At 38.1% G+C, this 15,000-nt stretch overlaps 1 protein-coding gene and 2 long non-coding RNA genes across 4 annotated transcripts in view; 1 reads left to right on the forward strand and 2 right to left on the reverse strand.

The window, feature by feature from the left end:
• Nucleotides 1–6,610: 6,610 nt before the first annotated feature.
• On the reverse strand, nucleotides 6,611–7,440 carry LOC125794099 (uncharacterized). Its single transcript, XR_007433614.1, has 4 exons — nucleotides 7,370–7,440; nucleotides 7,010–7,121; nucleotides 6,858–6,905; nucleotides 6,611–6,689 (listed from the first exon to the last, which is right to left on the reverse strand). It is a non-coding gene; the product is annotated as an uncharacterized LOC125794099 (long non-coding RNA).
• A 2,090-nt stretch (nucleotides 7,441–9,530) lies between these two features.
• LOC125794100 (uncharacterized) lies at nucleotides 9,531–9,968 on the reverse strand. 2 transcript variants are annotated; one of them, XR_007433615.1, is made up of 3 exons: nucleotides 9,898–9,968; nucleotides 9,746–9,777; nucleotides 9,531–9,617 (listed from the first exon to the last, which is right to left on the reverse strand). It is a non-coding gene; the product is annotated as an uncharacterized LOC125794100 (long non-coding RNA). The 2 variants fall into 2 exon arrangements; XR_007433616.1 differs by having other exon boundaries at nucleotides 9,746–9,801; nucleotides 9,890–9,904.
• A 3,209-nt stretch (nucleotides 9,969–13,177) lies between these two features.
• LOC125794088 (endonuclease domain-containing 1 protein-like) overlaps nucleotides 13,178–15,000 on the forward strand; it is a 3,726-nt gene continuing 1,903 nt past the window's right edge. Inside the window, exons 1-2 of the mRNA XM_049473557.1 lie at nucleotides 13,178–13,213; nucleotides 14,331–14,829. Coding sequence (XP_049329514.1) covers nucleotides 13,178–13,213; nucleotides 14,331–14,829 — 535 coding nt within the window. The remainder of the gene's footprint in view (nucleotides 13,214–14,330; nucleotides 14,830–15,000) is intronic.

Genomic DNA, 15,000 nt, shown 5'->3' on the forward strand with positions numbered 1-15,000 from the left:
TATCACATCAAACCATCAACATCATATCAAACATCACATCATACGATCACATAGCCATGTAATCCTAATTAATGAGAGAGGGCGTGGCCGTGTGAGCAGGTACAGGTATCAGTGCAGCTCAGCAGGATCAGAGTTCAGCTGATTCAGAGTTTTATCTTTACAGAAAGCAGACGACTGAATCAGGATGAAGGACTCCAGACACTCCTCGTATCTAATCTGATGTAATCTCAGCTCTGGACTGTGTTAGCTACCAGGTTTCGGATTCCTGAGAGTTCCAGCATAACCTGAATTCTCCTCTAATATTTTCAGTTTAGAAACCATTAATTATCTCCTTAACGACCTTGTTAATCACGCTGGGTAACGATGCGGCAGGAACCACATACACAATGCACAGGAAATACTATCTGTGAGAACATTTTAATTGGGCTTCTCATGACTGTAGTAATAGAAAACCTCTGCGGAATGCTAATCACGTTAGCTATTTGGTTTTAGGTTACAGACGAATGCCTTTGTTATCACAGACCGGAAAAAAGTCAGTTTGATTGTTCATTGTCAAAAAATTGTGAAAAAAATTTATCAGAAACAATAAATGATTATAAATTTAGCTCCACACATGGATTCATTGGTCATCTCTTTACCAAGAATTATGGTAATTTTCAAACTTAAATTTTATTATTAGTGTAAGTGAGTTATAATAATGGTTATCGTTATGTGTTGTGAAGGTAGAGGCAGTGTATAAATGGAGTAGTCGCTCCCATCACAGTCAATCAGAGTATACTGAGATTTATTATATTTTAATTCATCAGTCGCAGTAAAAATGCCTTACTTTTACATACCTGCCCATGTAAAACTAATCCTTAGGCAACAATGTTTGGTTACTTGAACGTTTACTAAATGTTGTGGTTAACATTCTTTGTTTTAACGTTCAATCTGTTAAGTTCTCTGGATGTTCTTAGAACTTTTTTATGTATCATTGTTAAACTTTCTGGTAGTGTCACTGCAAATGTTACTTGTGTCAGTGTTTTAATTTTTAGTTTTGGGAAGTTTGACAACTTTTAACATTTCCACAACAATGTTAGTATTCCTCTAGCTTAAAACGTTGTGTTAAAAATGTTACGTTTGATTCAAAGTCTAGAATGAGTCTGAAACCAATAGAGCTTAGGAGCCCAACTTTAGTGATCTATAGGCAATCCATGCAACGTGCAGATTGATTTAGGGCGTGTCAGTGTGTCTTTGCTATGGCAACGACGGGAAAAGTACACATTGCTCGGCGTAACGTGAAATAAACCAATCAGAGTGTCTGTTGCACATCATTCTCTTTAAGAGTAGATCAGGTGAGCTCTGTCTTTGGTGGATTGCTATTGTAACAGTGCAGCTACCTGGACGTGTCCAACAAACTCTTCTCAGCAGAGGAAACTGAGCTGCTGGTTGATGCTGTGAAGGAGCTCCAGCAGCTCATTTACGGGAACAGCAATGTTATTTTATTTACTATTCTGTTTATTGTTGATGTAAAAGTTGGGTTTGTGCTGCTGTGTGTTCATGTGTGTGTAATAAGTGGGGGCGTACGCTCGGCTCGGCACGGCGCCTGTGTTACCGAGATAGCGATGAACGTCTGACTGTTGGCGTCTGTCTAGGTTGTATTCAGTCAGTGGAGCTCCTGTGTTTTCTGTTACCAAGATAAACGAGATAAAACTCCAGAAATGTACCTGAACACACCTCATTTCCAGAACACCACGCCCATCAGTGTAGATATATTCAGAAGATCTGCTGCTGTTTAAAGCAGTGAAAATAGAGTTCACACTGCGAACTTTTCAGTCCGGTCAGTGTGGCCTGAGTGGAAAACAGGAGGTCGGAGAGTGGAAAACACAACACACTGACTCAGACCAGCCCTGGCAACAGTGTATGTGTGTGTGTGCATGTGTGTGTGTGTGCGTGTGTGCATGCATGCGTGTGTGTGTGTATAGGGTGTGTACATATGGGTGTGTGTGTGTGTATGTTGAGGCATGTTATATAATAAGGAGTCAGGCCTTTAGTGCTAATCCTGTAACTGGGACACTGTGTTCTCTACAGGCTGGAGGACATGCTCGGACTAACCCCACTGATGCAACCAGACCAAAAAACAGAGGAAACCAGTTCAGATTCCTCCGCTTTTACTCAGAGCTAGAGAATTGGAACACCACCCGTCTAATAGATCTGAGGACAGAGTGACGTCTTTTAAAGAGTAGATGAGGTCCGAAGCCTGGGATACATTTCTAGGCTTTTATCAAAGTGATTTTAGTGATGAAACTCAGAAAAAAAACAAGGAGTTCAAACAGACATTTGTTGACCCAACGTTTAGTTTACTACACTTTGGTTCTTTTACCAAAATTTCCAATATTTGCCTATTGGACACGCCCACCCCATTGCTTACCATCAGTGTGTAGTCGGTCCCCACTAAACTAAATTCTCCCTGGAGTAAATTAACAGCCAGCTCTTAGTGGAGAGAGTGCGCATTTCTAGCGCAGAAAACGGGCCAAAGAGTCTAAAAGCGGAGAGGGTGCTCAGTTGTAGCGCAGAAAAACGGGCCAAAGAGTCTAAAAGTGGAGAGAGTGCGCATTTCTAGTGCAGAAAAACGGGCCAAAGAGTCTAAAAGCGGAGAGAGTGCGCATTTCTAGTGCAGAAAAACGGGCCAAAGAGTCTAAAAGCGGAGAGAGTGTGCATTTCTAGTGCAGAAAAACGGGCCAAAGAGTCTAAAAGCGGAGAAAGTGTTCAGTTGTAGCGCAGAAAACGGGCCAAAATGTCTAAAAGCGGAGAAAGTGTTCAGTTGTAGCGCAGAAAACGGGCCAAAGAGTCTAAAAGCGGAGAGGGTGCGCATTTCTAGCGCAGACAAACGGGCCAAAGAGTCTAAAAGCGGAGAGAGTGCGCATTTCTAGCGCAGAAAAACGGGCCAAAGAGTCTAAAAGCGGAGAGAGTGCGCATTTCTAGCGCAGAAAAACGGGTCAAAGAGTCTAAAAGCAGAGAGAGTGCGCATTTCTAGCACAGAAAAACGGGCCAAAGAGTCTAAAAGCGGAGAGAGTGCGCATTTCTAGCGCAGAAAAACAGGCCAAAGAGTCTAAAAGTTGCCGTAATTAAGGAGTTTAATATTAAGAGACATCATGAAATGATTTGAAAAATCTTAGTTTACACAACACTGTCAAAGATAAAGATAGTAAGTCAAGTAAAATGGTGTGTAAATGAAATAATCAGGAAAATGTATTATTTAAAGTGGTATATTTCATTATTTGTTTTATTATAGAGTCTGTGGTCCGTGACTTCAAATATATTTCTCCTTCTGGCCCCCAACAAAAAAAGTTTGGACACCCCTGTCTTAAAGCATGTGTGCAGCTCTAAATGCTTTAGCTTTACTAGCAGACTAAGAGATTTTGGTTTATTTGATGATCTCAGTTTTGCAGGAACAGTTTAAGGATGGCTATTGCACATCCCAAAATTATTCTATCAGGTTGAGATCAGAACTCTGTGCAGGCCAGTCAAGTTCATCCAAAGCTCATCCATGCCTTTATTGAGCTTGATTTGTGTACTGGTGCAGAGTAGCCATCCTTAAACTGTTCCTACAAAGTTAAGATCATCAAATAATCCAAAATCTCTTGGTCTGCTGAAGCATTCAGAGCTCCTTACACTGGAACGTCTGAAGATAAAAACCCACACCATTATAATGATCCCCCCTCCACCAAACTTTTTACCACACTTGGCACAATGCATTCCGGCGAGTACTGTTCTCCTGGCAACCGCCAAACTCAGACTCAGACTCAGACTCAGACTCGTCCACGGTGGTTAAAGGTGTTTGATGGGGTTTGGAGACGGAACTGATTCTAAAATAGCTTTTAATATTTGTTACCCCACTGCAGTACGAGCACTGAATAGCACGGTATAGGACTTTTTAAAAACCTATTTTTATTCAACATGGGACTGTGCAATATTTTAATATATTTTAATATTTGCAGTCTTTTTTATAAGTGCATTATCTTATTGTTTAATAGGGCAGTGTGTACTTTGTCACTGTTTGCAGTTATCTGGAGACAGCTGGAATTCTCTACAGGAAATGTTGAAGCTCAGCTCACTGGAATCACTGAACCGTTTTATACTTTTAGTTTCTAATCATCATCAGAAAGACTGAGACTGTTCAAGTTTTAAATATGAGTTCATCTTTTTATTATTATTTTACATTTTAATTTATTTTGATTTATTATTACATTTTATTTTTTATTCTAATGTTTTATATTTTGATTTTTATGTGTATTATTCATTTTATAATTTCTTATCATTATGCCATTTTACTTTACTTTTACTATTTTTTTACTTTTACTTTTTCTTTATTTTCTATTTTATAAATTATTTACTTTTTACGTGTCAATTTGCTTTTATGCTCTTTTACATATATAATTTATTTTTATTTAATTTTTTATATTTATATATATATTTTTCCTTATTTCTTGTTAAATGTTTTCAATCCTTTTTTACTGTAAATGCTCTGCAAAATTGAACATTTTTATGTGAATATTTTGTATGCTATTTTTTATTTTTTGTACATTTTGTATTTTTAGTTCTTTGTAGTTTTCTAATTTTATTGTTTATTGTTTATGACACTGGAGAGGATTGCAGTTTAATCTTGTTATACTTGGTACAATGACAAATAAAGAAATTCTGTTCTGTTCTGTTCTAACATTATAAAATGGGAAGGTGAAAAATGCGACTGATGGATTGACTGATTGATATATTTATTGATTGATAGGTAATATTATATTGCTGGATTGTTGGACGTGTTCAGACCTGTATAGATCAGTAACTGGAGGCTTTGTTCTGGATTTAGGGGAGTTATTTCAGGGTCACGCTGACCTGATCTGCTGAGAGGAATGTAGGTCAACCTGTACACAGAACAGGGGGCGGGGCTTCGAGTGGGCGGGGCTATGTGGAAAGGTGAGTTTACAGTGCAGAGCGTGGGAGTTGGGGTGGGGGGCGGTCCCTGTGATATATAGAGGTTTTGAGGTGAGGGGAAAGTCCTGTTCCAGTCATTTCTAGAATTTATATTTAGAGTAGATTTAGGTTATAAACATAAAAACATATAAACTTGTATGTTCTATATATTACACATCTCTGCACCTTATCCTCACTATACACTTTATTATACCGTATCGGTCCTGCACTGTGCTGTCTTTAAATTGTCTCGTCTTTTGTATTTATTGTTATTTAGTGTTATAGTTATGGTGCACTGTCGTCACTCCTGCACTTTATGTTGTAATTTCATTACACTGTGTACCTGTACTCAGATGTAATGACAATAAAATCCTCTTGACTTGACTCTTGATATAGTAAAAAAGTAAAAAAATGAAGCAAAAGCAAACAAGACATTCCAGAAGCAAAAAACCTTAACAGCAAAAATCAGCAAAATCTGAAATAATGCAAAGAAAACAAGTTCATATTCATAAAGTTTTAAGAGTTCAGAAATAATCAATATTTAGTGGAATAACCCTGGTGTTTTTTAATCACAGTTTTTTTTCATGCATCTTGGCATCATGTTCTCCTCCACCAGTCTTACACACTGCTTTTGGATAACTTTATTTTGATATTGGATGGATTTGAGCTACATGAAGCTACAGTACTTGCTTCCACTGTGTTATAATATCACTGACAGTTGGCTGTGGAATATTAGGTAGTGAGGAAATAGCCAGAACAACAGTATGGAATATCCTGTAGAAGAGAGTCGTCACTGGTGTACTGAGTAACAGATGTTGAACAGGTGGTAGACCAAAGAAAACCACTGCTGTTAATGAAACAGAAACACTGTGATTTCTGTAAAATAAAGAACTAAACCCGAAGACTGCAGAAGACTTCATGAACAGAAACTGCTGCTTTTATTAATTTACACCTGTGGACAGGGAAATGATTCAGGAACACAATTCAAGTTCAGGGATGTTCTGGGTGGATGAGTGAGAGCAAATACTTTTGGCAATAATATCTCATATAGATATGAGATATTATTAAAGACTCAAAATAACGTTTGTTTCCCATTTGATGGAATAAAAAGCGCAGTTTTTCAGTGAGAGGCTGATTTCTTAGAACTTTAAACCAGATTAAAGTGGTCAGCAGAACCAAACGCGTCATTCCTGCGCTATGAGATCATCACTCAGCAGGGAACGTTCTGTTCTTAGCTTTTCCTCAGTGGGCTTCCTCTGTATCACACACACACACACATTATACACACACACACACACATTATACACACACACACACATTACACACACACACACACACACACACACACATTACACACACGCACACACACCAGTAGACACATTACAGCATTTCCCAGTCTGCACTGTAAGGAGTGTTTGAGCAGTTCTGGTTTTATTTTTCTCTTCTGGAAAATTCCCTTTATTCCACCCAGTGCCCAACACTGACCTCTACTGCTCAACTACAGAACTACAGAACCACAGGACTACAGAACTATAGGACTACAGGACTATAGGACTACAGAACTACAGAACTACAGAACCTCAGAACTACAGGACTACAGAGCTTCAGAACTACAGAACTACAGGACTACAGAACCTCAGAAATACAGGACTACAGAACCTCAGAAATACAGGACTACAGAACTACAAAACTACAGGACTACAGAACTTCGGAACCTCAGAACTGTAGAACTCAAGAACCTCAGAACCACAGAACTACAGAACCACAGAACAAAAAAAACTCAGAACTACAGGACTACAGAACTTCAGAACCTCAGAACTACAGAACTTCAGAACCTCAGAACTACAGAACTTCAGGACTACAGAACTTCCGAACCTCAGAACTAAAGAACTCAAGAACCTCAGAACTACAGGACTTCAGAACCAAAGAACTTCAGAACCTCAGAACTACAGAACCTCATAACCACAGAACTACAGAACCTCAGAACTTCAGAACCTCAGAACTACAGAACCTCAGAACTTCAGAAACTCAGAACTACAGAACTTCAGAACCTCAGAACTACAAAACCTCAGAACTACAAAACTACAGGACTACAGAACTTTAGAACCTCAGAACTATAGAACTCAAGAACCTCAGAACTACAGGACTTCAGAACCAAAGAACTTCAGAACCTCATAACCACAGAACTACAGAACCTCAGAACTTCAGAACCTCAGAACTACAGAACCTCAGAACTTCAGAACCTCAGAACTACAAAACCTCAGAACTACAAAACTACAGGACTACAGAACTTTAGAACCTCAGAACTATAGAACTCAAGAACCTCAGAACTACAAAATCTCAGAACTACAAAACTACAGGACTACAGAACTTCAGAACCTCATAACTATAGAACTCATGAACTTCAGAACCTCAGAACTTCAGAACCTCAGAACTTCAGAACCTCAGAACTACAGAACTTCAGAACCTCAGAATCTCAGAACTACAGAATTCAGAACCTCAGAACTACAGAACTTCAGAACCTCAGAATCTCAGAACTACAGAATTCAGAATCTCAGAAATACAGAACTTCAGAACTACACACAACCAGCTACAAAATACATTTTGACTTACATCTGGCCCACAAATTAAATGTATTATTTCATGTTTTGTAGAGAATTGTTATCCTTAACCTTCATTTTTATTTATTATTATTTATCACAGGACAATCAAGGATTGGACTCAAGAGCAAAGAGGAAAATCCACTTTATATTTTATTATTATGATATGAGTGTGTATAATGATAGGATATTAGGGACAGTGAGTGCTGTTAACTGGGGATTACACCCCCTCAATCAAAAGGGAAAAAAGACTTGAAACGTAAGAAAACTTATAAAAAGTAACTTTTTTAAGGAAAGGAAAGGCTTCCTGCTGTCTTCTCCTTTTTTCTTGTTTTCTTTGAAGATCTCTTTGCTTTATTTTTTTCTTATCTTTATGATACTCTCTGTTACTGGTCACCCTTCTACAAAGGTGCGACAGGGTGTGTTGTTTACCGTGGCCTTACACACCTGTGCCTATATGTATGTCTTGCACTGATCACCTCTTGGGATTCTGGGATTTTGGGAGTTTCCTTTGGGTGATGGTGAAGTTTTGTAAGTTTTTGCCCTACAAATTTAATTCATAATATTTTCTTTCTGGTCATTTGGCGATTCCCCAGTTATTTACTGCACAACATTGCACAGCGTTTTTGTAAATTCAGAAATTTGTGATAATTCTTCTTCTCCCCTGGAATTAAAAACCCAGTTCAGTGTACACCCCCACTTATTACACACACATGAACACACAGCAGCACAAACCCAACTTTTACATCAACAATAAACAGAATAGTAAATAAAATAACATTGCTGTTCCCGTAAATGAGCTGCTGGAGCTCCTTCACAGCGTCAACCAGCAGCTCAGTTTCCTCTGCTGAGAAGAGTTTGTTGGACACGTCCAGGTAGCTGCACCGTTACAATAGCAATCCACCAAAGTCAGAGCTCACCTGATCTACTCTTAAAGAGAATGATGAGCAAGAGACACTCTGATTGGTTTATTATTTCACGTTACGCCCAAAATTAATCACGTCCATGAATAATTAAGATAATTAAGTAGTACATGACTTTTGCTTTGTGTTTTAAGCTGCACAAGGTGTACTTTTCCCGTCGTTATGATAGCAAAGTCACACTGAAACTACATGGATCCTCATCACTGCTCATATCACTCCAAAAACAGTTTACCCACGAGTCAAAACTAATTTCCTTTCTCACACAAATCATCAGTGCCCCCAAAATGCATTGTCCCTTTAGCATTGTGTAAGTACTGCAAGTCAAAAAGCTTAGATGTTTTGTCTTTATGGCAGAGGTCTAGCTAAAGGAATACAATGTTCACACCACACACACTGCACTCTTTCTGCTGAGGAACCTGTAACTGTTTTTATTCAGTACATCTTTACACATTACTGTAGGTAGGAAAGAAAAAAAATACAAAGGAAAATGTATCAAATACAGTTTTCTCAGTCGATTTGGTTCATTTCTCACATCATGATTTACATTGGCATCACAACAAGTGCATTTCTCAAAACAGTTCGTGCAAACAGCAAAAATACCAGAAAAAGCACGAAACTCATTCAGAATTCTTTGTTTTTTGTTCTTAGCTTTTCCTCAGTGGGCTTCCTCTGTATCTCTCACACACACACATTATACACACACACACATTTTATACACACACACACACACACACACACACACACTCACACACACACACACATACACACACACACCAGTAGACACATTACAGCATTTCCCAGTCTGCACTGTAAGGAGTGTTTGAGCAGTTCTGGTTTTATTTTTCTCTTCTGGAAAATATCCTTTATTCCATCCAGTGCCCAACACTGACCTCTACTGCTCAACTACAGAACCACAGGACTACAGAACTATAGGACTACAGAACTATAGGACTACAGAACTACAGGACTACAGGACTTCAGAACTACAGGACTACAGAACTATAGGACTACAGAACTATAGGACTACAGAACTACAGGACTGCAGGACTTCAGAACCACAGGACTACAGAACTATAGGACTACAGAACTACAGGACTACAGAACCTCAGAACTATAGGACTACAAAACCTCAGAACTACAAAATCTCAGAACTACAGAACTTCAGAACCTCAGAACTACAGATCTACAGGATTACAGAACCTCAGAAATACATGACTATAGAAATACAGAACCTCAGAACTATAGGACTACAAAACCTCAGAACTACAGAACTTCAGAACCTCAGAACTACAGGACTACAGAACCTCAGAAATACAGGACTACAGAACCTCAGAACTATAGGACTACAAAACCTCAGAACTACAAAACCTCAGAACTACAGAACTTCAGCACCTCAGAACTACAGAACTACAGGACTACAGAACCTCAGAAATACAGGACTACAGAACTACAGAACCTCAGAACCATAGGACTACAAAACCTCAGAACTACAAAACCTCAGAACTACAGAACCTCAGAACTACAGAACTACAGGACTACAGAACCTCAGAAATACAGGACTACAGGACTTCAGAACCTCAGAACTACATAACCACAGAACTACAAAACCTCAGAACTACAGAACCTCAGAACTTCAGAACCTCAGAACTACAGAGCTTCAGAACTACAGAACTTCAGAACCTCAGAACTACAGAATTCAGAATCACAGAACTTCAGAATCTCAGAACTACAGAACCTCAGAACTATAGAACTTCAGAACTACACACAACCATCTACAAAATACATTTTGACTTACATCTGGCCCACAAATTAAATGTATTATTTAATGTTTTGTAGAGAATTGTTATCCTTAACCTTCATTTTTATTTATTATTATTTATCACAGGACAATCAAGGATTGGACTCAAGAGCAAAGAGGAAAATCCACTTTATATTTTATTATTATGATATGAGTGTGTATAATGATAGGATATTAGGGACAGTGAGTGCTGTTAACTGGGGATTACACCCCCTCAATCAAAAGGGAAAAAAGACTTGAAACGTAAGAAAACTTATAAAAAGTAACTTTTTTAAGGAAAGGAAAGGCTTCCTGCTGTCTTCTCCTTTTTTCTTGTTTTCTTTGAAGATCTCTTTGCTTTATTTTTTTCTTATCTTTATGATACTCTCTGTTACTGGTCACCCTTCTACAAAGGTGCGACAGGGTGTGTTGTTTACCGTGGCCTTACACACCTGTGCCTATATGTATGTCTTGCACTGATCACCTCTTGGGATTCTGGGATTTTGGGAGTTTCCTTTGGGTGATGGTGAAGTTTTGTAAGTTTTTGCCCTACAAATTTAATTCATAATATTTTCTTTCTGGTCATTTGGCGATTCCCCAGTTATTTACTGCACAACATTGCACAGCGTTTTTGTAAATTCAGAAATTTGTGATAATTCTTCTTCTCCCCTGGAATTAAAAACCCAGTTCAGCGTACACCCCCACTTATTACACACACATGAACACACAGCAGCACAAACCCAACTTTTACATCAACAATAAACAGAATAGTAAATAAAATAACATTGCTGTTCCCGTAAATGAGCTGCTGGAGCTCCTTCACAGCGTCAACCAGCAGCTCAGTTTCCTCTGCTGAGAAGAGTTTGTTGAACACGTCCAGGTAGCTGCACCGTTACAATAGCAATCCACCAAAGTCAGAGCTCACCTGATCTACTCTTAAAGAGAATGATGAGCAAGAGACACTCTGATTGGTTTATTATTTCACGTTACGAATAATTAAGATAATTAAGTAGTACATGACTTTTGCTTTGTGTTTTAAGCTGCACAAGGTGTACTTTTCCCGTCGTTATGATAGCAAAGTCACACTGACACGCCGTAAATCAAGCTGCACGGTGCACGGCTCGATTATAGATCACTAAAATATGCACTGTGATAGGTTGAATCAGCAAAGATGACCAGACGGCCTATAGGTACAAAATTTTAAAACTCACTTTATTATCGAAGACACTTATTGGCTGGATATGATACAGTATCTGTGGTGTTTTTAAAGCAAGCTCTTCAGACGGCAGCAGCAGTGTGTGGATGTGCCAAATTATATGTAAAATAAATTACTAGTGTAAAATGATACATTATATAAAATATTTATTATTTTTATGGCTTTATTAATACAGAAATAAATTTAAAAATACAAAAACAAAGGCCCCTGTCAAGTAAACAAACAGGTCCAATCTCTAAATGTGTGTATTATTAGTAAACTATATACAATGAAAAAAAACAGCACCAAACACCATCAACAAACTGTCTCTCAACTAAATAAAAAATAAATGTGCAAATCAAAAAGAAGCCAAGCGTCCAGGTGATGTTTTTAGCAAGCTTTAGCAAAGCCTGGGCCCTATCGCCATCTAGTGCTGAACTAAAGAACTACCCAGAGCTGAACTCTATAAAAACAAGACAAGACATCTTGAAACTGAGATGACATTCCTATAACTAAAAGGTAAATTGGTCAAACAGACTTACAGTTCTTCACAACACTTCAGATAACCAGCAAAATGTCATATGTCTCCCAAAACGTTCATTCTTGCTTCAAAATGAAGTCTTTCTCCCATATAAATAGTCAGTACCATAAAAATGGCATAGATCCTTCTCAATTGCTTTGGCACATTTTCATTAATTTTGTCCATCTGTCAAAATAAACTGGACGGTGCAGCAAAACTACATGGATCCTCATCACTGCTCATATCGCTCCAAAAACAGTTTACCCACGTGTTAAAACTAATTTCCTTTCTCACACAAACCATCAGTGCCCCCAAAATGCATTGTCCCTTTGGCATTGTGTAAGTACTGCAAGTCAAAATGCTTAGATGTTTTGTCTTTATGGCAGAGGTCTAGCTAAAGGAATACAATGTTCACACCACACACACTGCACTCATTCTGCTGAGGAAATTGTAACTATTTTTATTTACAAGTACATTTTTACACATTACTGTAGGTAGAAAGAAAAGAAATACAAAGGAAAATGTATCAAATACAGTTTTTCTCAGTCGATTTGGTTCATTTCTCACATCATGATTTACATTGGCATCACAACAAGTGCATTTCTCAAAACAGTTCATGCAAACAGCAAAAATACCAGAAAAAGCACGAAACTCATTCAGAATTCTTTGTTTTTGCTTTAAAAGCAAAATTTTATTTCAATCAACTTGTCAGTGCCACCAGAATGTCTAGTCTGTGGGTCACTGCCTACGAACAAGGCAGTCAAAATACTAAGTCATGTTAACAAGATTTTGATTCAAGTCAAATCAGTTAATTGATTAATTACACACAAAATGCTTACACAAACTTACACAAAACAACTGTTTTGAGAATTTCAATTCTGATCTGAATAATGTGCCAAACCAATTGAGAAAAACTGTATACTATGAATACAAAATACAAGAACCTGCAAAAACAAAATAAAATACATTACAGTATGTACAAAAACAGTCAAGCATCACAAATGCAGTACAGTAACATTCTGACTACTCTGAGTCACTCCCCCCTCTCTCCTGCTCATCTTCCTGACCATCCATCTGATGTGTTCTTTAGCAATGCACCATGGGAAGAAGCGTTGTGAATGCATGAGCCATCCTCTACACTGATCACCTGTTATATCATCACAGGACTAGCATCAAAGTACAAGCACCAGACCAAGCTGTACATATACAGCAATGCCAGCATTCAAAATCATAGACAACACCTGTCTGGTAACAAACTGATGGACTGATCACCTGTAATGTGGGACACTCCTCCTCATCAAAACCTGCTTTCACCTGTTACCTACTCACCTGATTCTCATGAATTTATGAAATGTTCCAAAACATGTGTTCTGTATTGAATTACAATTTCTTAATCCATTTTGAGAATTGAGCAGACTATTCTGCAGATGATGACTTATATGATGAAATTGTGCTGACATGTTTTGAAGAGAACAACCATTACACTGAGAACCAACCAATTAAGATAGATCAACAAGATGCATTCTTTTGGAAAATGTACTAAATGTAGGATGATTGTGTTAAGTGTAGGCTACTTGTACATTACCATTTGCAAAGTACTAAGTGCTTGAGACATGTATAAAGCATTTGAAATGTGATGAAAGCAATGAGAAATGCCATTCTGTTATGAGGAACCGCAAGTTAGTTTGGGGATTTATCCATGTTATTTTGAGAATGTCATCTCAGTTTCAAGAAATGAGCCAAACCAATGGAGAAAAACTGTAAAATAAGGTACAAATTCTAAGTAAGAATGATTAAGATAATTATCCCTAAAATAAGCAAAATAATCACTTAAACACTTACACAATGCTTAGTAAGAGAAAAAGTCTTATCAGAGAAGAAAATAAGATTTATTGCTTTAAATTTAGAAAATTTCACTTGCTAAGATTTAGTTTTTTGCAGTGAATATGTGAAACACAATGAAAAATGCAATTATGATGTGCACAAGTGACACGGAGATGTTTTGAGAATTTCAATTCTGATCTGAGAAAAGTACCAAATCCACTGAAAAAACTGTAGTATAGTAAATATATAGCCTTATATATTTTGTATTCTTCTGTGTTTTGATTTGTCTGAGTATGTTTCTTATTGTATTGTGTTGTTGCTGCTGGATGCCTAAATTTCCTTCGGGATGAATAAAGTATCTATCTATCTATCTATCTATCTATCTATCTATCTATCTATCTATCTATCTATGTTCGTCACCGCTCCAGAGTTTGTGTCCAAGCAGTCTGAACGTAGCCTTAGTGACGGATCACATCACCACAAACAACACCTTCTAACCACCCTGATAGTTTTTTAATGTGTTCAATTTTATGTGTCACAGATTGAAAATGAACAAGAAAGAGGAGAGATGATGTTGAAGAGTAATTTACAGAGTGATCCAAAGAGTAATCTGCAGAGTTATCCAAAGAGTAATCTGCAGGCGTACAACTCAGACTACGAAGGCTCGAGGTATGATAAAGGTCACCTGTACCCTCACTGCCACGCCCCCGACGAGGAAACATCAAAGAGCACCTTCACCCTCACCAACACTGCACCCCAGAGGTGTGACTTTAACAGGTTCTGGTACAGTAAAGTAGAAGCAAAAGTGAACAAAGCCCTGACCACCTGCGTGGCAGCTAAGAAAACACCGTACGTGGTTACAGGAGTCGTGCCGGATACCGGATCAAACCCTCTAACTCTGAAGAAGGACAGTCAGGTAAACGTACCGACACACTTCTGGACCGCGTACTGCTGCTGTGACAACAATGATAAAGAGTGTCAATTTGGCGCCTTTATCCTGGAAAGAGAAGCTGACGAACCTGATGAGTTCAAAACATCTAGTGAGCTTAATAAAAAACTTACTAACCTATACAAAATGAATTTTAAAGTGTTTTCCCTCGTGCGTACATGCTCAGGTGAGTAAAACATGGGGTAGGTAGGTTCCAGTGGGCCCCACCACCATAATCCCACACGGTTCACATCCAGGCCAGTCATTTGGACTATTAATTTGC

The sequence above is a fragment of the Astyanax mexicanus genome, unplaced genomic scaffold (genome assembly GCF_023375975.1).
Source record: "Astyanax mexicanus isolate ESR-SI-001 unplaced genomic scaffold, AstMex3_surface scaffold_39, whole genome shotgun sequence".
Taxonomy (NCBI): domain Eukaryota; kingdom Metazoa; phylum Chordata; class Actinopteri; order Characiformes; family Acestrorhamphidae; genus Astyanax; species Astyanax mexicanus.